General features: G+C 46.1%; 1 protein-coding gene across 2 annotated transcripts; it reads right to left on the bottom strand.

Annotated features, from left to right (window-relative positions):
- Positions 1-3,976: 3,976 nt before the first annotated feature.
- CHP2 (calcineurin like EF-hand protein 2) lies at positions 3,977-7,139 on the bottom strand (the record flags this gene model as incomplete). 2 transcript variants are annotated; one of them, XR_014306539.1, is made up of 7 exons in its annotated part: positions 3,977-4,324; positions 4,437-4,639; positions 5,711-5,772; positions 5,964-6,094; positions 6,220-6,300; positions 6,416-6,488; positions 6,856-7,139. XR_014306539.1 is itself a non-coding variant. In XM_082714816.1 (7 exons), the coding sequence occupies 7 exons, from the start codon at positions 7,136-7,138 to the stop codon at positions 4,271-4,273; spliced, it is 807 nt and encodes a 268-aa protein (XP_082570942.1). In that variant the 3' UTR covers positions 3,977-4,270. The 2 variants fall into 2 exon arrangements, 1 of the variants encoding a protein (XP_082570942.1); XM_082714816.1 differs by having other exon boundaries at positions 4,517-4,639; positions 6,856-7,138.
- Positions 7,140-24,633: the final 17,494 nt, after the last annotated feature.

Raw genomic sequence — 24,633 nt, 5'->3', positions numbered from 1 at the left:
GAGCAGGGGGAGGGGCAGAGGAAGAGGGAGAAAGAATCCTTAAGTACACTCCCTGCTGAGCACAGAGCCTGCCCCGGCTAGATTTCAGGATCCTGAGATCATGACTTGAGCCAAAATCAAGAGTTGGAGGTCTAACCAGCTAAAGCCACTCAGGCAACCCTGTCTTTAGATTTTTCAGTGTTGCTTTGGAGATACAGAAATTTTAAATACCCAAATAATTAACACTATTAATATTTTCTTTGGGGAGTATTCTTAGAAAAGCCTTGGATACCTCAAGATTATATTAGCATTAATTTGTCTTTTTTCTAAGCCATTTATTATTTCATCACATCATTTTATGATGTGATTTGGGAGTCTGCTATATAAATATGTAATATGATATTATACTGTGCTGGGTATGTGTGTTAGTGTATATTTGTACGTATTTCCTTTTTTATTTTCAAGATTTTATTTATTTATTTGACAGACAGAGATCACAAGTAGGCGGAGAGGCAGGCAGAGAGAGAGGCGGAAGTAGGCTCCCTGCTAAGCAAAGAGCCTGATGTGGGGCTCGATCCCAGGACCCTGGGATCATGACCTGAGCTGAAGGCAGAGGCTTTAACCCACTGAGTGGCTTAACCCACTGAGTCACCCAGGCGCCCCTCTTTTTTTTTTTTTTTTAAGATTTATTTATTTGAGTGAGAGAGGGAGAACATGAGCAGAGAGAGAGAGAGAGAGAGAGAGAGAGAGACTCCCCATTAAGCAGGGAGCCTGATGCGAGGCTTGAACCCAGGACCCTGAGATCATGACCTGAGCTGAAGGCAGAGGCTTTAACCCACTAAGCCACCCAGGTGCCCCAATACTACCTATTTAACCTGTTGGTTAAATAGTTATCATATGTTGACATATGAAACCAAAATAATGAAAACATGTTAGTTAACTATTAAATATAACTAATAGTTAACTAACAAACTATGCTTCTTTTTTTTATTTTTTTAAAAGATTTTATTTATTTATTTGACAGAGAGAGATCACAAGTAGGCAGAGAGGCAGGCAGAGAGAGAGGAGGAAGCAGGCTCCCTGAGGAGCAGAGAGCGCGATGCGGGACTCGATCCCAGGACCCTGAGATCATGACCTGAGCCAAAGGCAGTGGCTTAACACTGAGCCACCCAGGCGCCCAAAAAAATCTTTTTTAAAAAAATAAAAAATAAATAGAAAAAAGGTCTACTTCTCTTCCCTGGAAGATTATGCATCTGCATAATCCACGTGGTAAGTAAAAAATAGGCACACAATTTTTAATACTTCTCTGCTCCAGAGAGGGACTGTGTATTCCCTCCATTTGTAGGCTCTATGATTGTTTTGCCCTGACACATTTCGGCAGAAGTAATGTGCCTGTGTCGGGCCTGGGCTTTCCCACATCTTGTCTCTTGGGACATTCTCTGTGGGAGCCCTGAACTGTCAGGGGGAGAAGTCTTCACGTTGCCAGCTGCAGAGCCCAGCCTTCCAGGTATCCCCGTGAAGGTCCCAGACCTTTGACTAACGTCAAATCAGACCCTACAGACCGTCTGCCAGCTGTATACCGCAGGACAGCCTCAGTCCACACCACAGGCAGCAGCAGAATTGCCCGGCTGAACCCTGCCCTGTTCCCGTGGTCCACAAAGTCACTGGTTCTGATAAAATGGTGGTTGCTTTAAGCTGCTGCGCTTAGAGTGATTTGCTGACACAGCAACAGATAACCAGAGTGTCATGTGGAAGGCAGTGATTCCGTGTGAAAGGAGTCAACCTTCCTGCCCCGTCAACCCAGGCTGGAACATGACTTGCTTTGGCCAGTGGTATCCAAGGAGACAAGTCATACGGCAGGTGCATACCTAAACGTATCTGTTTCCTGCAACAATTTTTGCTTTGTATTCTCCCATTTGATTGGCATGTCCCCGGCAGGGCTGCCCCTTCTGCCTGGGTCCTGCGGCGTGTAGCCGCGGGGAGCAAGATGTCTGACCACTCAGATCATTAAGCAAATAAACTCTTGCTGTTACAAACGTTCCAGTGGCTATCCACAAGATTGGAGAATTTAAAGAGAATATACTGAGAAAGGAAAGGATAAAAGATCTTGGATCCTTGATAAAATTGTTGAACGACTCAGCGATCTAGGACTGCCCACCACCAAAAACATCTTATAATGGGAGATAATTGTCTTTATTGTTTAAGCCACTGTTAGTTGCTAATTCTTTTATTTATAGCCAAAAGAAAAACCCCAACCCATATATAGTTTTTGTTGATTTTGCAACAGCATTCTGATTTTCCTTTAGGGAAAAGACATACTGCAGCACACGCACGTGCGCACGCACACACACACACACACACACACACTGCATTTGGTCCAAGTGAGACTGCGCTCTTCAGACGCTGGGGCGAGCACATGACCAGGTCTGACCTGGTCATCAGAGTGGCCCATCCACATGGCTACAGTGAGCAAGCTGAGGTTCCCTTCTGGGACATTGAGCCAGACTGTCCGGGAAGAGAGGCTCCCTCTTCATTGGGATTGCTGCTTAGGAATTAAACCAACACCGAGGAGAACAGAGCTGAGGAATGGGAAGACTAATTTCTGATGGTATTACTAAGCTTTTGAGACTCTCCTTTGTCTGGTCCACCTTTGGACTTTTCTTTCAGTTTTATGAACCAGTAAATTCCTGATCTTTCATAAACCAGTTAGCAATGGGAAGAATCCTGACTTATATAGACCAGAGTCCTAGTTGACAGATGGGGCCAAAGGGCCTCAGCTGAAGTAAAGCAGAGTTGGGGGGTTGCTGGGGAGCGGCTGCTTGCATCTGTTTCACAGATAACAGAGACCGAGACACGGAAGGGCAGTGGTATCTTACCCAAGGGCGTACAGTGAGTAACCAATTAGAAGGGTGCAGATTCAATTGCAGGCCTAATAAAACTCCAAAACGCAAGTCATTTCTACTGACCCACACTGATTTGCAGGGCAGGTCTCTAACCAGAAACCAAGCCCGTATATTGCCTCTCTTTATTGGTGTTGGCTGGGTGGGGCTGAGGACGACTCAGAGTTTCCTTGTATTTGAGAGTCAAGTTCAAGATTCTTCACTGTTTTCCGGATCAGTTAAGAAGAGGCAATGGTAGTCATGATTAAGTCTATCCCACATCACTACCTGGTCCTTCTACTTGCTTCCCTTCCCAGGGCTCCCTACACACTGTCTCCCAGTCAGTCCCCTTGGTGAGGAAAGGCGCTCCCTCAGGGACTCCCATCTTTTCTTCAGGATATATAGATGGTATTTGGGTCCAGGTCAGTTAAACCCCGTCAGAGCATCCTTGTGGCACCAGCCGGGAAAGCTCCAGTGCCTGCCACACACCCTTCTGGGAGGCTCCTCTCAAGGGAGGATCCCAAGCACAAGCCTACAGCTGCCTGCAGCCCCTCCCTGCTCCTTTTTCCTGGACTCGACCTTGTGAGTTGACTCCATTTCCATGGCCAACCTCTTGCCGGTCCCAATCTCACCAGCAGGCAGCCTAAGGACCAGGATGTCTAGCTCGCTTTTGGCTGCCTCCAAACTGTCCCAGCAGGAGGCAAAGCTCTACCCAGGCCTTCTTGGTCACAGTGCTCTTCAGCTTGGGGTTCCCACAGTGTAGGGAACACACAGCTCAGGTACATGGGTTGGTGTCTGGTAGTAACCTCTCGGCTTTAGATAACATCCTTGAGTCACGTGGTGCAAAGTTATTTCCTTCCCAAGTCTTCCTTGATCCTTCAGGTCACCAAAGAGAAGCTCTGTTTGGTACAGACACTTGCTAATCTCCCTTTTTGACACTTTGAGGAGGAGGGCTGGTGGCCATGCTCCACCAAGAGGAAAGAGCCCTCCTGAGAATAAAGCCAACACAAAAGAAAGCTGATTGAGAAATGAATCACTGAGTCCTGATAGCATTGTGTGAGCCCTTTGGATCTAACTGTGCCAGAAGACCCTTCCAGACTTTTCCAGCATTCTGAAGATACTTTTCAAACTTTTTTAATTCCATGAGCCCCTACCAATCCCTTTTTAACTGAAGCTGCTGCAAGTTGGGTTTTCAGTTGCTTGCAGAAGATTGCTGGCTGATTCACTAATTTGAGATCAAATGAGTTAGGCTTTATTTAGTACACGCCCCTCCGGCTTTCTCTCCTTGGCCTTAAATGGAGTTTAGTATAAACACAAGAGTACAGTTTATGGAGGCCCTGCCTCTGTCGGGAGCTGAAGACGAATCCCAGGGTGAACTGCCCCGTGTAAGCCAGCCAGAGGCACAAAGGGGGTCACTTCAGGATCCGGATGCTCATTTTCTGCTCGATGTCCATCTTCTCTAAGGACTGGTGGGGGGAGGTGGGAGGTAGTCAGGAGCTCAGTCCTCTAGGCTTCTAACCTCTTCTCCCTAACCCCAAAGCCCCACCTTTCCTCGGCGACCCTGGTCTTTCTGCCCACCTTCTTCTAAGTTCCTGTCCCAGGTCCATCTGTTCTAGGGACTCCTGATGTCAACTCCCCAGGCCCAAGGGCATTCTGACCTTGGTGAACTCCAGGAAGGACACAGCCCCATCCCCATCTTCATCCGCTTCCTGCACCGTGCGGTCGGTGATGCTCTCCAACTGCTCTTCTGTCACCTGCACTCCAACCATCAGCCGGAGGACCTGGGGGCCGTGGAGGGGGACAGCCATAAAGAGGAGGCCCTAGGGGTGCCTGGGTGGCTCAGCTGTTAAGCATCTGCCTTCGGCTCAGGTCAGGATCCCAGGGTCCTGGGATCGAGTCCCCTGCATCAGGCTCCCTGCTCAGCGGGAGGCCTGCTTCTCCCTCTCCCATTCCCCCTACTTGTGTTCCCTCTCTCACTGCCTTTATCTCTGTCAAATAAATAAATAAAATCTTTAAAAGAATTTTTGAAAAAAAAAGAGGAGGCCCTAGCCCCATACCCCAAACCTCACCCACATCATCCGCAATGGTATTACCTATTTTGTAATCTGTCCCTCATCCATTGTCTTCACTCCCCACCATATCCCCCAATAATGTCCCCTATGGCTTCTCCATGTGAACCCCCACTTGTCTATTTGAACTCACTTGTAATGAGTTTGGTGGGTAAACTCATTTTGGGTTGGTTCACTCAACCCAAAATGAGTTTGAGTTCACTCACTTGAACAGTACACCCAAACTCGTTACCCAGCCCCAAATCTTATAACCCAACTTCCCCCCATCCTCCACCTTACCCCCACCTCATCCTCCCCCCATTCCCCATTCCATCCCCTCCCCCACTTCATCATATCTATTGAGAGTTTCTGAATCTCGGCACTCTTGACATTTGGGGCCAGGTAACTCCTTATGGGGGTAAAGGAGTCTATCCTTTGTATTGAAAGATATTCAGCAGCATTTTTGACTTCTACCCACCAGACGCTGGTATTACTGCCCACTCCCCAAGTTGTGACAAGTAAAAATGTCTCTAGATATTGGGAACAGCATTTAGGAAGCAAAATCACACACACACACACATACACACACACACCATTAAGAACCACTGATCTATTTCCAACCTCACCCCCAACTGTTCCCCATCCCATTTTCCAACTAAACCCACCCCAAGACGGATTCCCACTTAATACCCCCCCACGTCTGCACCCCCACTCACCAGGCATCCGCCCCATCCCCCCCACAACCTTTCACTTCAACCAACCACCCTTCACACATCACATCCCTTGCCCTTTCGTTCTTCTAACCTGTAACATCTCATGCCTGGAGATCTTTCCATCTCGATCCAGGTCATAGAGCTGAAATACGACTAGAAGAGAACGGAGGGGGACAGAAAGGTGGGTCTTCTCTGCACTCTTCCAGCAGAAGGTCGCCCTGGAGGTGTGTGTGTGTGTGGGGGGGTGCTCATCTAGAGGCTTGTTAAGAGACGGGGGTGCCCAGGGCCTCTTCCTGGTGCGGTATATCTAGGGTCTCACTTGGGGGGATTCCCCACAAACTCACAACGAAGTTTGTTCATTCTGCTGTTGAGGGGTTCGGGTTGCTTGGGATCTCGCATGCCTGAGTCGTCATCATCGACAGGTCGAAAATGAGCCAGGACTCTGACAAAGCCTGGGAAATCCACTCGCAGATTCCTGGGGGTAATGGAGGAGAGGCAGCGGTCCCCTTGGGCCTCCCTCTGCTTCTGTCCCTAACTCTCCCCGAGCCCTCCCCCAAAAGTCCCCCCCCCCCCGCCCCGCCGCCCCCAGCAAGACCTCACCCGTCAGGGAAGAAGCTGTCTATAATGCGTTCTCCCAGGGGGTTCACGGCCAGCGCCCCAATCTGCTGCAGATCCACGCGGCTGTCAGGGCCAAGTTCAAGCGGGGTAGGCAGGGCAAAGACAGGAGGGTTAGTTAAAGAGGGGGGTGGGCCCAGAGAGACAGAGGTGGCAGGTCCTGAAGCCGGCGCCCCCTCACCTCAGGTAGCCTTTCTCGTTCCTGTCCAGTGCCCGAAACCGGTGGTAGAGGCGGAGCAGACTGGCCTGCGAGACTGCGGGGCGAAAGGCCGAAGGGTGACAGGGCCGCCGGCGCTGGGGACGCGCGGCGGGACCCTCCCTGGGCGACCCCCGGCCGCGGGCGGGGGACACGAGCCCGCGGAAGGGTTCGCCCCGGGGACCCCCGCGGGGTTGCAGGGGGCGTGGCGACGCGCTCCCGCGGGGGAACCGAGCCACCGGGGCCGGCCCCCTCGGTCCTCACCCCCTCCCTCCCCGCACTGCAGAGCTCGAGGTCACCTGGCTGCCCCGCTCCACCTGGCCGCCAGCAGCCCGGGGTCCCCGCCCGCCACCGCGCACGCCCCCCGGAGCCGCCCCGGCTCCGGACCCCCCGCGTCCCGGGTCCGAGCCCCGCTCGCCGCTCACAGCCGGTCTCCCGCCGGATGCTGTCCCCGTCGGGAATGCGCGCGGCGTGGGAACCTCGGGAGCCCATGGCTGCGCGGGCTGAGCCTCCCGGCCCCGCACGCTCGCCTCCCGCTCCCGGGCGCGGCCGCCCCAGGGGCCCCAGGGCCGAAGGCCGCAGGCCTGGAGCCGAGCCAGACTCGGGAACCCCTGCGTGCCTCGCCTCCCACCCGCGACCCGGGCGAACAGAGAACAATGCCCAGGGTGGCGGGGTCAGAGGGGCGGCGCGAACAACGGGGCGTTTCATCCCGAGCCGCTGAGGTCGCCAGGGCCCCGCCCGCCCCACGCCCGCCCGCCGGGCGTTTTCAAGCTGCAGGACAACCGACCCCCGCCCCCCGCGCCCCCCGCCCCCCGCTCCGGCTCCGGGTAAGGCTGGGATCCCGACTTGTCATCCAGAGAAAGAATCCACGTCCTTCTGGGAAGGGGACGGGTGGTGGGGAGGGGGGCGCTGGACCCCCCCTTTGTCCCAATCCCCGGAAGGGTCCAGCCTGGGGCCCCTTCCCCAGGCAAGAAGACAGAGAAGAGGCATCGAAGGACCCCTCAAGAAGGGTGGAGTGGGGGAGAATCTTGAGCGGTAAAGGGGAGACTGGGTCCCGTGGAGGGACCCACTGAACAGGGTCCCTGGATTTGGAAAGAAGTGGATTGGAATCCCAGCTACGCGATTAACCCTGGACAAGTCGCTATGCCTGGGCTTCATCTCCTTTGTTCCGTCCACATAGCGGAACCGGTGATGTTTCATTGGGTCAGTGTACAAATCAGGAGATTTAAGGAGAAATCCAGTTCCCAGCTTCGGAGAAATCAAGAGTCCAGACGCCACCAGACCCCCTTTCACGCCTGGCACACCTGGTTGACCCTGGGGAACAGTTGTCACGGGTAAATAGGGCGCTGCTGCCTGTCCACTGGCCCCAGTCCCCACCCAGCTCAGTTCCTTCCTTAGGTACCCCCGGTGGGGCATCTGGTAGAAGCTCCAGGCTGAAATGCCTTGGACCTCTGGCCAGCCCTCAAGCACCACGGGAGCCCACAGTCTGAGAAGTGCTTACAAACATCACTGTGCCCAAACTTAATATAATACTAATGGCAACAACAAGGGCTCTCGTTTTGCACTCACCGTGCACCAAGCACTTTGTGAAACACAATGTACAGGATCAAAGCACTTGCTAGACTGCCTACCTTCGCCTTATACATGGTAGAGGCCTCCAAGGGCGTGCTTATGAACTATTAAGAAGCACGTATCCTCAGTGGGAGACATATCTCCCCCAGGGTCAAAAAATCCTATTATTCTTGTGTACAAAACACAGATACACATGTAGTGCCTAAACAGCATATAGTGTATCTGTGGTATTGAAACTTCATAATATTAAAATCCCATGATTAGGAAAAATAGTCTGGAAACCCTACTAAGGGAGGGCCATAATGAGGAAAGTGTGGTGAAACTCAGTTGTAAAGGGGCAGGCGCCCCAGGTGTCCAGTTTTAAATCTATCATTATCCTATCTTCTCCCAATCTAATCACACACTCACACAAATTTCCTAGGGGGAAAAATATATAAGCCCTTTATTACAGGAGTTCAAGTTCATAGCCACCTTGGAGAGAAAAAAAGCTGGAAAAACAATGGGTCTCCCGTCGAAGACTCCATGCAGAGACTCGGGTCAGATCAGCCTTGAAAATATTGATCTAAGAAGTGTTTACTTCTCTTTCAGATACCCCAGGGACTGATCCACAGGCTTGATTCCCTTTCAGATGTCCCCCGAGGACTGAAGTGTGCGGGGAAACTACACGGCTCCCTAATGCAGCCCAGCAACCACTCCTGTCCAAGGCTCTGAGTCAGGCTGTGAGTGTAATTTGGGTTAGATTCTGAACCAAGGGAGGCTCAGAGTCCCTGGGATCAAGCAGTAATCACCTCAAGCCAGCTGGGGATGTTGATCTTGGAAAGAGCCACTCCAGCCTTAATCTCTGAGTCAGCACCACAGTAAAGTAAAGTAGGCCAGAGATTAATTAACAAATCTCATCCATCCACCATCAACAAGCCTAGAGGAAAACTGTGCTAAAACCCATTCTTGCTATAAGCACACAAGTAGGATTTTTTTAAATATTTTATTTATTTATTTGATAGAGCAAGCACAAGCTTGGGGTGGGTGTGTGTAGGAGAGGGAGAAGTAGGCTCCCCCCTGAACAGGGAGCCTGGATGCATCCCAGGACCCTGGGGTTATGCTCTGAGCCAAAGGCAGATGCTTCCCTAACTGAGCCACCCAGGAGCCTGCAAGTAGGGTTTAAATCAACTTCAAAATATACACAGCTGCATCTTTTTGGGTCATTTAAAGGAGAGATGCTTTGGGGAGAATTTCATCTACTTTGAGGAGAATCTATCTGGCCTGGTTTCAGGCTGAACATTTGGGTTTTTTGTTTGTTTGTTTGTTGCTAGAAAGCCACATAAAAGTTGCTAGCCAATTTTGATGAGGCAATACTGAAGTTCAAATGGAAAAACGCACATGTAAAAGTTACTGGGGGGCGCCTGACTGGCTCAGTCGGCAGAGCATGCAACTCTTGATCTTGGGGTTGTGAATTCAAGTCCCACTGTGGGTATAGAGATTACTAAGAAAACAAAAAACAAAAAACAAAAAAACAACAATAAAAACTTGGGGCATGTGGGTGGCTCAGTGGGTTAAAGCCTCTGCCTTCGGCTCAGGTCATGATCCCAGGGTCCTGGGATCGAGCCCCACATCAGGCTCTCTTGGCGGTGAGTCTGCTTCCCCCTCCCTCTCTCTCTCTCTCTCTGCCTACTTGTGATCTCTGTCTGTCAGATAAATAAGTAAAAAAAGAGAAAAAAAGAAAAAAAAATTTTTTTAAAAAAGAGTAGTGGGCACCTGGGTGGCTTAGTGGGTTAAGCCGCTGCCTTCGGCTCAGGTCATGATCTCAGGGTCCTGGGATCGAGTACCGCATTGGGCTCTCTGCTCGGCAGGGACTCTCTGCCTGCCTCTCAGTGTACTTGTAATTTCTCTCTATAAAATAAATAAATAAAATCTTTAAAAAAAAAAAAAAGAGTAGTCAGGAAAATATAAATCTCTTACAACTCAATAACAAAAAATGAACCCAATTTTTTTTAAAGATTTTATTTATTTATTTGACAGACAGAGATCACAAGTAGGCAGAGACACAGGCAGAGAGGCGGGCAGAGAGGGGGAAGCAGGCCCCCTGCTGAGCAGAGAGCCCAATGCGGGACTCGATCCCAGGACCCTGAGATCATGACCTGAGCTGCGAAGGCAGAGGATTAACCCACTGAGCCACCCAGGCGCCTCAGTGAACTCAATTTTTAAATGAGCCAAAGAACTCGAATAAGCATTTCTCCAAAGAAGATAAACGAATGGCCAATAGCCCATAAAAAGTTGCTCACCATCATTAGCCATCACGGAAATACAAATAAAACTGCAATGAGATAATCACTTCAAACTCACTAGACTGGCTAGAATTACAACAAAAACAAAAGCAAAAACCCAACAAAACAAACCAAAACCCAAACTCAAGACACAGTAAATAACAAGGAGAAATTGCAACTCTTCCATGCATTGCTGGTAGAAATGTAAAACAGTGCAGCTGCCATGGGAAACAGTTTGGAGTTTTCTCAGTAAGTGAAACAGAATCACTGTATGCATAATTCCACCCCTAGGACATTCCGTAAAGAATTGGAAACATGCATTCACCACAAATACTTGAACACGAATGTTCATAGCGGCATTATTCAGAGTAGCTACCAGGCGGAAACGACCCAAATGTCCACTGACCAGTGGATAAACAAAGTGCGGTATGTCCATGAAAGGGCATATCATTCAGCCATAGGAGGAAGAAAGGTCTAATGCGCGCCATGGGAGAACCTTGAAGACACTATGCTAAGTAAAATCAACCAGTTACAAAAGACCACATATTCTATAATCCCATTTATTATGAGACATCGAGAATAGTAAAATCTATAGAGACAGAATGTAGACTAATGGTTGTTGAGGGCTGGGGGATAAGGGAATAAGGGAATGAAGCTAAAGGGTATGAAGTGTTTTTCTTTTTTTTACGATTATTTATTTATTTATTTGACAGAGAGAGGGAGAGAGAGGAGAGAGGTCACAAGTAGTAGGCAGAGAAGCAGGCAGGAGAGAGAGAGAAAGAAGGGGAAGCAGGCTCCCCGCTGAGCAGACAGCCCGATGCGGGGCTCGATCCCAGGACCCCAGGATCATGACCTGAGCCGAAGGCAGAGGCTTTAACCCACTGAGCCACCCAGGCGCCCCAGGAGGTTTAGTTCTGAGGTGATGAAAATGTTTTAAAATTGACTATGATGTTACGACTCCCATTTAATATTTTAACTACATGTGTATGTCCTCTTAAACCACATTTAAAATTGCTTTAGGGCACCTGGGTGGCTCAGTCATTGGCCGTCCGACTTCCGCTCAGGTCATGATCCCAGGGTCGTGGGATCGAGCCCCACATCAGGCTCCCTGCTCAGCGGGAAGCCTGCTTCCCTCTCCCCCCGCCCCCCCGCCCCGCTTGCGTTCCCTCTCTTGTTGTGTCTCTTTCTGTTAAATAAATAAATAAAATCTTCAAAAAAAATAAAATAAAATCGACTGTGATGATGGTTGCACTCTGAACATGCTAAACCCATTGCATTGCATGCTGTAAAGGGAAATTGCGTGCTGTGTGAGTTAAATCTTAATAAAGCTGTTTTGTTTTGTTTTTTAAAGAATATCCAGGAAAGCTCTGGAAAGTAAAAGTAATGAAGGCAAACTAGCTTGAGCAGATTTTTAAATAAACTATTGAAGTATAATAACCTATGTGGTAATAGTGCAGGGGTCAACAGATTTAAAAAAAAAAAAAAAACGGACAGGAATGTCAAAAATAAACCCAAACACATATGTGAATTTCACGTGTGATATAAGTGGCATTTCAAATCAGCAGGGGAAATGTAGATTACTTAATAAATGTCATTTGGGACATCTATCTTTTGAGGGGGAATTAAAGCTGTACCCTTACCTCCTTACATCAAAATTGACTCCAGATAGAATGAAGGTTTAAATGCAAAATGTAATTGTGCAAAACTCAAAGAAGTCTCGGAATTTTTCATAATCTTGAACTGGAGAACATGTTTTTAAACATGAAACAAAGCCCAGAAACCATACAGAGAAGACTAGCAAATTCACAATGTGAAATTAAAACTTCTACATGTTCAGAAAGACAAACGGGAAAAACATTAACAGTCTATATCAAAGATAAAAGATAATTTCCTTTAAAATTTTTTTTAGATTTTAAAAAAAATTTTTAAGGAAATTTTTTTAGATTAAAAAAAATTTTTTTTTAATAATAATTGTGTATTCTGAGCCCAAAGAACACAGTCCACAGTCTCAGGACTAACCACCAGGGAGAAAGGCAAAAGATGATTTCCTTTAGAATACAAAGATATCTTAAAAAAAAAAAAAACCAACAAGACAAAAAAAGGGAGGGGCACCTGGGCGGCTCAGTGGGTTAAAGCCTCTGCCTTCGGCTCAGGACATGATCCCAGGGTCCTGGGATCGAGCCCCAAGTCGGGCCCTCTGCTCAGCAGGGAGCCTGCCTCCTCCTCTCTCTCTGCCTGCCTCTCTGCCTACTTGTGATCTCTGTCTGTCAAATAAATGAATAAAATCTTAAAAAAAAAAAAAAGGAAAACAATAACAACAACAAAACCCCACCTTTTGGGCGCCTGGGTGGCTCAGCGGGTTAAAGCCTCTGCCTTCAGCTCAGGTCATGATCCCGGAGTCCTGGGATCGAGCCCCGCATCGGGCTCTCTGTTCAGCGGGGAGCCTGCTTCCTCCTCTCTCTCTGCCTGTCTCTCTGCCTACTTGTGATCTCTCTCTGTCAAATAAATAAATAAAATCTTTAAAAAAAAAAACAACCCACCTTTTATTTATTAGGAAAAAAACTGGTAAGATGTGAAATAAAAAGGGTAAAGAAGTCTACAAAGATACCTCAACATCACAAAATTTAAAGTACAAATCAAAACAGGAATTTTGGGGGGGCACCTGGGTGGCTCAGTTGGTTGGGCATCTGTCTTCGGCTCAGGTCATGATCCCAGGACCTTGGGACTGAGCCCAGTGGGGAGCGGGGGGGGGGGTTGCTCAGCAGGGCCCCTGCCGCTCACCCTGCTTGTGCTCTTTCTCTGTGTTAAATAAATAAAATCTTTTAAAAAATAAAATAAAACAGATTTTTTTCTTTTAAGATTTACTTATTTATTTAAGAGGAAGTGTGGCAGAGGAGTAAGGGAAGGGTAGAAGCAGACTTCCTCGATGAGCAAGGCATATTGAGTATCTTGAAGCCAATGGACAGCAATGGGAACAAGTGGCTTTCACCCACCCATCCCAAGCCATCGTTCTGGTAGACCTTGAGGACAACCTTATCCATCCCGGGAGGCAATCTCGGGAGTAAAGCCAAACTGTTCCCCACGCACACTCTGTTCTCCCTATCCATTCACATGAGGAATGGGCTGCATGAGGGGGGTCCCAGCTGTGGGATTGTCACCTCATATTATGCCACTGATGGTCAGCCAGATCTTGGAAGGTCCTTGTAATTCATGGTTTGAGATCGACCAGTATTCACAGTGTGACGGCTGCACAATCCACTCTCCCACTGATGGGCACCCAGATTTCAGTCCTCGTGAATGATGCTGATACGAATATCCTTGTCCGTGTTCAGGAGTTTTTCTTGGGTAGAAGGCACATTTCTTGGTGAGGAAGAACTGAAATCCCTCTATCACAGAATATGTGAATATTTAACCCGAGGAGATAAAGCCAAACTGGGTTCCATAGACTGTGTTGCCCACAGTGTTGTATATGATTTTACACTTCTGTCACCAACGTATAAGCATCCCATATATTTGTAACCCAAATGCTCGGGATTTGTTGAGCGACATTAAATAATTAAAGAAGAGTAGTATTAGGGTCGGGATCAGAGGAATCTCATGCAAACATAGAGTAGGCAGCTCTCCAGCGACGCAGCTCCCTTTGGGTCAGATCCGTTTCCATCCCTGTTTTCTTCTTTCAGGGTATTCCTCGCTCCCTCTGCAGGTCAGTATCCTCTAAAAAGCGCCCAGTGCCCCTCGGCTCTGTAATTTAGAATTGCCCTTGACTTTGGTTTCCGCAACATCAGCTCTGGCTCCAATTCCACAGTATCTCACCATTCTAATGCTCCCCACACTGTCCTTCCATTAATTCAGATTTTCAAGAAGAATAGACCGAGTTGGCTTAGCTGGGCTTAGCCGGTCCACTCTGAGGTCAAGCAGTCTTGGTCACTTTGAGGCCAATGTGACTCCTTAGGTCCACACTTTTGCAGGGACTCCAAGGGCTATTCTAAAGGAAGAATTCCAGGTGAGACACGCATCCCCAAGGTGTTTTCCATCTACCTTTGCCTCCCTCTCTCTCTGCCTCTTCTCTTCCTTTTCCCCTTTCTATAAATAAAGGAATAAATAAATAAACAAACGTGTATTTCATCCCTAATGCTTTTCATCCATGACTATCTATGTATTAGTGTCCTATCAAAATAATTACGCTGAGTGAAAGAAGCCAGACTCTCCTCGCCACCCCAAAAGTAGATCCTGTCTGATGCCATTTATATGGAACTCCACAAACTACAAAATTATCTATGGTGACAGAAAGCAGATGGGTGGTTGCTTGGGGAGGGGGGGTAGGCAGGAAGTGTGGGGAGAAGCAATTACAAAGGGGCACCAGAAAGCTTTTGTGTATGATGGAAATGTTTACTCTCTTGATTGCCTGATGGTTTTATGGGCGTTTACATATGTCAAAACGTATTAAATCATGCACTTTTAATATGTGCAGCTCACCTTACCTCAATATAGCTTTTTTTTTTTTTTTTTTTTTTTTTAAACAAAGCATTTTGTGGGACGCCTGGGTAGCTCAGTCCGTTAAGTGACTGCCTTTTGCTCAGGATCCTGCATCAGGCTCCTTGCTTAGCGGAGAGCCTGCTTCTCCCTCTTTCTGTTGCTCTCGCTGACAAATAAATGAAATCTTTTTTTTTTTTTTAAGTGTTTTGTAAAGTTAATGTCACCATTTCCTGTATTTTTTATTTTGCTTTTGTTATATTTTGTAACATATATATCTATAATTTAGAACGGGGATTGTGCATGTAATTCAGCATTAGTTTTACATATACTTTTTTTTTTTAGTTTTACATATACTTGAGGGTGCATGTTCGAAAACCTTCTGGCTGAGTGAGGCGTGTAATCAGGAGCACTTGGGAACGACTGATTGAAGCCCCGCAAGCCCCACTGACCGCTGCACTCTACTGCCCCCTGCTGTAAGTAGGTTTGTAGCCACCTTTACACTCACGCTCAGGATTCTAACGATGAGGAAGAATGACTTGAGAGATGTACCTAGAAACAAACTCTTCTAAACGACATGCACGCACATGCACACACATATGAGTGCGTTCACACATATTGCCCACAAGCACGCATGCACTCACGAATACATATACCACACACACTCCCATGTGCACACACACCCGTATACATACTCACATGCATGAGCCCACATCCACACACGCACAGCAGGAAGCACCTCCACATCTTTTCACCACCACACAGACTCAAGGGAGAGCAGAGGAGCAATTCAAAGCCACGAATGAGAAACAAAACAAAACAAAACAAAACCAAAATGATGAAGACAAAGCTGTAACTTCAAAACCTTTTCAGTGGGGGGACCTGGTTGCAGAGGGCTCTTGGACTCCTCTCCTGGCTAGCATTCCCCTTCATCCTTTCTCACAGTAGCTCAGAGACTTAAAACCAACACCTTCGTCAGCCAGCGGACACGAAAAGTTAACCCTAAGAACTATCCTGGCCATAGTCTGAGAACGACTCCCCACTGAGCTCTGAGAGAAGTCCATGCTCAGGGCAGGACCAGGTGGAGGCCTTTCCTTGTTGTTTCCAAGCACCTCCAAGATGGGCGAGCCCACTGCTTCCACCTAGGTTTGGATTTGGGGGCAAATTAAGTTTTCTTTTATGATGTAATTATATTTTAGGAAGAAAACAAAACGAAACTCTATGTATGAGACCCCTTACAATTTGACTGGAAGAGCACAGCTCCACAGGTCTGCTTCTCTGCTTGTTTTTAACCTTTTACAGAAATATAATCAGATGTACGACCTGGTAAATTTCCAACAACCAGCTTTCCAAATGTAGTTCTGAAGTGGGCATGGGTTGATATTTTTATTTGTATTAACAAGGAAGTGAAAAGTAACACAGCAAAGATGTATTTTTGAACTTCCCAGTTCTTCAATGATGTGAACAATGTCTTTGCTAAACCAGATAAGAGGTTTCCAAGACCAGAAGAATATTTCGCTCATTTCTTTTATAGCATTCCCAGACAAAAAACTTTTGTTTGTTTGTTTGTTTTTTTAAGGTTGGCTCCATGTCCAGCATGGAGCCCAACGCCAGGCTTGAACTCATGACCCTAAGACAAGACTTGAGTTGAGATCAAGAGTCAGATACTTATCCCACTGAGCCACCGAGGCTCCCCATAAAGCACTTTTTTTTTCCCCATAAAGCACTTTTAAATTTCATCTACATCATTAACATTTTCTGCACTTTCTTCAGCCCAGACAGTCAACAAAACAACAAATCAAGCCCAGCTTTGCAGTATCTGATGATTTCTGTGATGTAAATTCTCCCGCTGCCTCTGGTTTCAAGCTGCTAATGAGATGTCCCCCAGCGTGCAGCTGGAATTCGAGGCGCAGTAGCGATCATTCCATACTCTTTCCACCACGCAGATAGCATGTATGCTAATCATCTCAAGAGCAGAGAGGACAGTAAAAGGATTACGAAGTGATGCGTTTTTGAGTATTTATTACATTTATTTTAAATATAATGTATTTAATTGTAGGTTTATAAAGTTAATTTTTTACGATGGTTGTGCTTCACGGACAGTCACAGAATTCTGGAAAATAGAACAGTGGGCTCTCACGAACCTATTCTGGCACACCGATAAAACATACACAAAGACGTGCCACACAATCAGCACGCATCTCAGATTCCCTCAAGCAGCCCGAGAGCCTCCTCGCCGTCACTAGCCTCCTCTCCACGGCCCCGTTGGTGGGTAACCAATCCGCTGACTTCCACTGCACCGACTACCGGTGTACCGGCTTGTGCAGGTGACGCAAGAGGAATCATAAACCTGCAGTTTGAAGTCCCACCGCTAGAGGCCTCTCGAGAGGCAGACAGAAGGCTCCTCCCAAACCCACTCCTGGGAGCTTACTCAATTCCCTCCGGGGCAAAGAGGCCGTGTTACTCACACCCAAGCTGGGAGGAGATGGAGAAATAACTGAGCACTCAGTCTGAGCATGGGTGAGTCCCCGGGGGAGATCTAGAACCACAGGTTTCCCAGGCGGAGATCTGGGGACCAAGTTTGGGCAGAGGAATCTCAGCTGGGCATTTGACCTCAAACCCCAGTGTGGTCTGCCGGGTGAGCTAGCTGGGCAATGAGCAATGAGGACTGCTTCTGCCTGGCTCAGAACAGGCCCCGCTGCCCCAGGGCCTCGTTTATCTAGACAAGGTGAACCCTCTGAAAAACACACCGAGGGAAGAATAGAGGAAGGAAAGCGTAACACAGAGGTTAAGTTCTGGGACTTGGGTGTCGAGCAAAACTAGCTTTGAAATCACCGCCTCTTCACTTCTAGCTTTGTACACTTGGGTGATTTGCTTACTTCTCTGAGACTTAGTTTGTTCATCTGTAAAATGGGAACAATAAAACTCTCCTTGCAAGCTGGTTAAGGGATTAAGTAAGATCATAAATGGGAAGCAAAAGTCATATATGTTTTTAAAGATTTTATTTATTTATTTGACAGAGAGAGAGATCACAAGTAGGCAGAGAGGCAGGAGTGGGGGTGAAGCAGGTTCCCTGCTGAGCAGAGAGCCTGTTTCAGGGCTCCATCCCAGGACCCTGAGATCATGACCTGAGCCGAAGGTAGAGGCTGTAACCCACTGAGCCACCCAGGTGGCCCAGTCATATATATTTTTAACGGTGGTTATTGTTATACCCAGAGGATGAAGAGAGGACTTCTATTTCGTTTGTGAAGGCGTCCTGTGAGCTGAACTCCTCTGGACAGAACTGCCAGGGTATGAAACAAGGAGATTAGCGCTGCTCTGCGTAGTGTATAAACAGGTGCTTCGTCTGGGCAAGGACCTAGAAGCATATCAATGCACATACCCCCCACATATGTACGCTGACTTTTTCATAAAGAGAATAGATGATTTTTTTGGAATAGCTTTTCATTTTTTTGCCACTTTTACCTCTTTCTGAATATAATATATTCCTGTCAGCATATCATAGAATCTTTGTCTACAAACCAATACATTGCATTCTATATTTTTAATCCATGTTTGTAAAAAATAATTTACACATAGGGTCACCTGGATGGCTCACTCAGTTAAGCATCTGCCTTCAGCTCAGGTTGTGATCTTGGGTCCCGGGATCAAGCCCTGCATGGGGCTCCCTGCTCAAAGGGGAGTCTGCTTGTCCTTCTCCCTCCGGCCCCCCTCTGCTCGTGCTCACTCTCCCATTCTTGCTCTCTCTCTCAAATAAATAAATAAAATAAAATAATTTGCACATATATACATATGCATGGTTTTACAAAAACAGGTTCCTATCATGCTCTTTTCTGCATCTTGCTATTTCTTTCTTTTTTTTTTTTTTTGCATCTTGCTATTTTTTTTAAAAGATTTTATTTATTTGTTTGTCAGAGAGAGAGATCACAAGTAGGTAGAGAGGCAGGCTGAGGCAGGGGCAGAGGGAGAAGCAGGCTCCCTGCCGAGCAAGGAGCCCCATATGGAACTCGATCCCAGGATGCTGGGATCATGACCTGAGCCGAAGGCAGCCGCTTAACCAACTGAGCCACCCAGGCGTCCTGCACCTTGTTATTCTTAATAAAACATAAAGATCTTCCTGAATGAACAGATCTATTATTTTTTTAAAGATTGATTGATTGATTTGACAGACAGAGATCACAAGTAGGCAGAGAGGCCGGCCCGCAGAGAGAGAAGGGGAAGCAGGCTCCCCGCCGAGCAGAGAGCCCGATTCGGGGCTCGATCCCAGGACCCCAGGATCATGACCCGAGCTGAAGGCAGAGGCTTTAACCCACTGAGCCACCCAGGTGCCCCAAATCTACTATTTTTAGTGACCATGTAATACTCTGAGGTGCTGATGCTGTGTTAACTAAGTCAGCTGTTTTTCAGTTGAAGAGTACTTGCTTTGCTTCTCCTTGTTTGCACAAAGAACAATGCTGTGGTAAGTGCTCTTAGACCTCCACCATTAGAAACCTTTAAAAAATATTTTCAATGTGTGTTTTTTTTAATATAAAATCTTCTATTTTTATAGGAAAGATTTCCCAAGCATAAGTTTTCCAGGTCAAGGGGGTTTTTATTCTAAATAAATTATTTCCAGATTGCATTCACAAAAGTCTATAACCATTTCCATCCCCAGTAGCCCCATATAAGAGTATGCTTGTCCCCAGATCCCTTGCAGCAAGAGGCTTAGCCTTATTTTTTCTTTGTTTAGACTTTTTTACTTCTTTTGATTATGGACATTTTCAATCTTGAAAGCAAATAGAATAGTATCATGAGCCTCCAGATACTCACGACTCAGCTTCAGCAATTATCAGCCTTCTGCCATTACTTAGCCTTCATTTTAATTTTTGCAAATTTATGGGCATAAAGTGATATACTTGTTACTTTTTTAAAATCTTGTTTTTACATTTCTCTGCTCATGATTTTGAGCACATTTTCACATGCTTGGAGTGGATCTTATGTAAGTTCTTATTCATAGCCTTTGCATATTTTTTGGTTGTTTTTCTTTTTCTTGCCAGTTTATAGGTGCAGTTTGTAGTATAGATGTTAATTCCTGTTTGTCTTGTCTTGCCAGTATTTTTCTTTCTTTTTTTTTTTTTTAAAGATTTTATTTATTTACTTGAGAGAAAGACAGTGAGAGAGAGCATGAACGAGGAGAAGGTCAGAGAGAGAAGCAGACTCCCCATGGAGCTGGGAGCCCGATGTGGGACTCGATCCCGGGACTCCGGGATCATGACCTGAGCCGAAGGCAGTCGTCCAACCAACTGAGCCACCCAGGCATCCCTTGCCAGTATTTTTCTAATCTGATGTATCTTTTGCCCTCTTAAGGTTTTTTGTTTTTTCATTTTTATTTACTTATTTATTTGTTTTTAAAAGATTTTATTTTTTATTTATTTTATTTATTTGTCAGAGAGAGAGAGCACAAGCAGGGGGAGCGGCATGGCAGAGGGAGAAGCAGGCTCCCTGCTGAGCAAGGAGTCCAACATGGGACTTGATCCCAAGATCTGGGATCATGACCTGAGCAGAAGGCAGACACTTAACTGGTTAAGTCACTCAGGCATCCCTAAAGTGTTTTTTCTTTTTTTTAATATTTCAAATATATCCGGGTTTTCTTTTCTCTTTTTCAGTTCTGTATTTTCTTTACTGCGTAAGAAACTACCCACCATTACCAACACCAAATGTAAGCTGGTAAAATCACTTTGGAAAATTGCTCAGCAAAATCTACTGGAGCTGGACATACACATATCCCTAGCAGGTCTGTGCCTAAGGAGATAAGCAACAGAAATGCATAGATATGATCACCAAGAGACATATGCAGGAATATTCATAACATTCCATAGTAGCCAAAAACCAGTAGGAAAAACATCAAATGCCCATCAAGGTCAATTGCCAGTACAATGAGGTAACTGGTAATTGTGGTAATTCGTATAATGTAATATAATACAAGAAGGAGTGTGAACTACCAGTACATTTGGCCACATGGACAATCTCACAAAAATAATATTGAAAAAGGAGCCAGACATAGAAGAGAACATATGGTATGATACCATTGGTATAAAAAAATCAGCATAACTCATTATGGTGTTACATGTCAGGATAGAAGTTACTCTAGGCGACCTTCCTGGGGCTGCTGGCCGTGTCTTATTTCTTGATCCGTGTATGGGTCAAATAGATGCATTCTCTGTGTGATCACAATTTGTACACTTTTCTGTAAGTTTGATGTATTTTAATAAGAAACTGACAAGATCTACTTGAAAGCCTGTACACGCGTGTTTATAGCAGTTTTATTCATTACTCCCGAAACTAGAAGTAATCAAAATACCCTTCAGTGTAAGTGGATAAATAAGCCGTGTTGCCTCCAGATAAAAGAATATTATTCAGTGCTAAAAAAAAAATAATAAAATAAGCTATCAAGCCATGAAAAGACATGGTGGAAACTTAAATGCATATTACTAGAGAAGACCATCTGGGGTGTTGGTTAAGCCTCTGCCTTCAGCTCAGGTCATGATCCCGGGTCCTGATATTGAGCCCCATATTGGTCTCCTTGCTTAGCAGGAAACCTGCTTCTCCCTCTACCTGCCACTCCCCCAGCCAGTGCTGTATCTCTCTCTGTCAAAATAAATAAATGAAAAAAATTTTAAAGATTTTATTTATTTATTTGGCAGAGAGAGATCACAAGTAGGGATAGAGACAGGCAGGCAGAGAGAGATGGGGAAGCAGGCTCCCCACTGAGCAGAGAGCCTGATGCAGGGCTCAATTCCAGGACCCCAGGGTCATGACCTGACCCAAAGGCAGAGGCTTTAACCCACTGAGCCACCCAGGCACCTACTAAATGACATATTTTTAAAAATAAAATAAAGAAGGGAAGCCTGGGAGGCTCAGTCAGTTAATCGGCTGCCTTCAGCTTGGGTCATGATCCCAGCATCCTGGGATAGAGTCCCAAACCAGGCTCCTTGTTCAGCAGGGAACCTGCTTCTCCCTCTGCCTCTGCCTGCCTCTCTCTCTCTCTCTCTCCTCTCTCTGACAAATAAATAAACATTTTTTAAAAATAAAATAAAATAAAATACAGAAGGCCACCTGAACAGGCTGCATACTCTATGATTCCAACTATATGATTCTGGAAAAGGCAAAACTATGGAGACAGTGAAAAGATCAGTGGTTGCCAAGGATTAAAGAGGAGAGAGTGTGGGGCACCTGGTTGGCTCAGTGGGTTAAGCGTCTGATTCTTGGTTTCAGCTCAGTCCTGATATCAAACCCCACATCAGGCTCCATGCTCAGTGCAGAGTCTGCTTGTCTCTCCCTCTGCCCTTCCCCTTGCTCTCTCTCTCATAAATAAATAAATAAATATCTTAAAAAAAAAAAGTAAGAGGAGGGAGGGAATTATAGGCAGAACACAGAGGATTTTTAGGACAGTGAAAATACTTTGTATTACTTTTTAATGGTGGTTACATACCATTATACATTAGTCCAAACTCATGACATGTACAAACCAAGTGTGACCCCCCCCCCCAGTGTAGACTGTGGACGTTGGATGGTAGTGACGTCAGTGTGGGTTCATCGACTGTCACAAAGGTACTCCTCTAGTGGGGGATGTTGATAATAGGAGTAGCTTATGAATGTGTGGAGCAGAGGATATATAGGAGAGCTCTGGACTTTCTACTCAGTTTTGCTGTGAATCTAAAACAGCTCTGAAAAATCAAATGTATGTTAAAGAAAGAGAGAAAGGTCACAGATGGAAGCTCCCTTTGCAGGTGGCACAGCACCAGGAACAAGAGTTGTTGAAACCCTGGACCACACACCTAAGACTAATGTAACATTGTGTCAACTAGACTTCAGTGTTTAAAAATGCAAATCCAAGAGGAAGAAAGAGAGAGAGAGAGAGAGAGAGAGATTTACTTTCTTCCTGATACGTAAATATTAATGCCAAGGCACTTACTAAATTTCCCATTGAGGGGGGCCTGGGTGACTCAGTCGGTTAAGCATCTGCCTTCAGCTCAGGTCATGATCTCAGGGTCCTGGGATCGAGTCCTGTGTAAAGCTCCCTGCTTAGCGGGGAGCTTGCTTCTCCTTCTCCCTCTGCTCTCTCCTTGCTTGTGTGCTTTCTCTCTCTCTGTCCAATAAATAAATAAAATCTTAAAAATAAATAAATTTCCCATTGAATTAAAATATCATCTTTGTCATTTATTAAATTCTCCCAAACACTGATATATATTTATGGATTCTCTGTTTGGTCCAACCGATATATTTCTCTATTTGTCAGTTCCCATGAGGAAATGACATTGATACTGTACTTTTATCAGGTATTCTGATAGCGGGTAACATAAGCACCCTTCCCATTTTTCTTTATTTTCACACTTTTCTCAACTATTCTAAGGCATTTATTCTTGCATATGATCTTTATGTTAGCCAAGTTTTAAAAACCCTGGGTTAATAGAATTTCATTATACTTGGAACTAATTTGGAGAAAATTGACATTTTAATTATGTTAAATCTTCCCACACAGGGTCACATCTTTCCATTTGTTCACATTTCTGTTTTATATCCTTCATTAAACTTTATAGTTTTCCTCATAGAGGTCCTGTGCCTTTCTAGTTAAATTCATTCCTAAGCATTTTCTTTTTATTGCTATCATGCTCAGAATATTTCACCCATTACTGTTTCTGTTTTCTCCCCTCTTTTGCTAGAATGGAGGAAGCCTATTGGTTTATGTATACTTGTCTAGAAGCGGAGCACATAATAGCACAAATTGATGTTGGAGAAGAAATATAGCTTTATTTCTATATAACTCAATTTTACTTTTTATTTTAAGCTCCTTTTGTGGCAGGTGGAAGAAATTCAGCCCCATCTGTTTTCTCCCGGCTCTTTTTCAGGGTGGGTTTAAGTTCCATGGAGTTTACATAATGCCAAGAGGCAAGAGGGCACTGAGTCCTTGTCATCATCATTGCCCATCCCAGCTGGTATCTCCTGAGATGCCATGTGGTCTTGCCTCTGCCATTGGGTCTGGTCTCTTTTCCTTATTAGTCTCTGCTGCATTGTTCCTCTTTCTTTCTTTCTTTTTTTTTTTTTTAAGATTTTTAATGTAATCATTAGAGAGAGAGAGCACATGCAGGGGGAGGAGCAGAGGGAGAGGGAGAAGCAGGCTCCCCGCTGAGCAAGCAGCCCCACGTGGGGTTCAATCCCATGACCTTGGGATCACAACCTGAGCAGAAGGCAGCCACCCAACCCACTGAGCCACCCACCGCCCCTGTTCCTCTCTCTTTACAAAGACTCCCTCCCCCCACCCCCTCTCTCCAGCTCCTCCTCAGGCATTTGGAAAACATTTTCCCACCTCTACATCACACTAGACGGTGGGAACCTCCCCAACACCCCCGTCTGCCCAGACACAGCATGTGGTGTCTCCAGGGCTCACTACCTCTCCAGATACAAAGCCCCTCTGCTCTTGATCCCATAAAGCTACACGGGAGCCAGTCCTTGGGTGAGGAGGCTCTAGCAAGTTCTCACCCCCTACTCCTCCTTATTTTCCTTCTCTCTGAGCCTGGGGAGCGACTTTTCCACTTTTCTGCTCTCATTATTTATTCTCTCAGGTCTAGGTTGGTGCTCTGAAGTGTTCAAAAACAAAAGCTAAAAGAAGCTTTGTTTTCTCTCTGTCCCTCCTCTTTCCTTTTCAGAGGCAATAAATTCAGAGCAGCCTTGCCTGAAGAGAAGAGCTATCAGGGGGGAGAAGAAGCTCTGGAGGAAGGAAAACATCATTAGTGTTGGAACACAGTAGCCCCCTAAAGCATATAGGCATAGGAAAAAAACAAAACACAGGAGGAACTATGACAGAATGTTAACAAAGGTACTCTGTTTCCAGGAGCTGGAACCATGAATGAACTTTCT

This window comes from Mustela nivalis (assembly GCF_964662115.1).
Source record: "Mustela nivalis genome assembly, chromosome: 19".
NCBI lineage: Eukaryota > Metazoa > Chordata > Mammalia > Carnivora > Mustelidae > Mustela > Mustela nivalis.
This window is presented reverse-complemented; position numbering and strand designations above follow the sequence as displayed.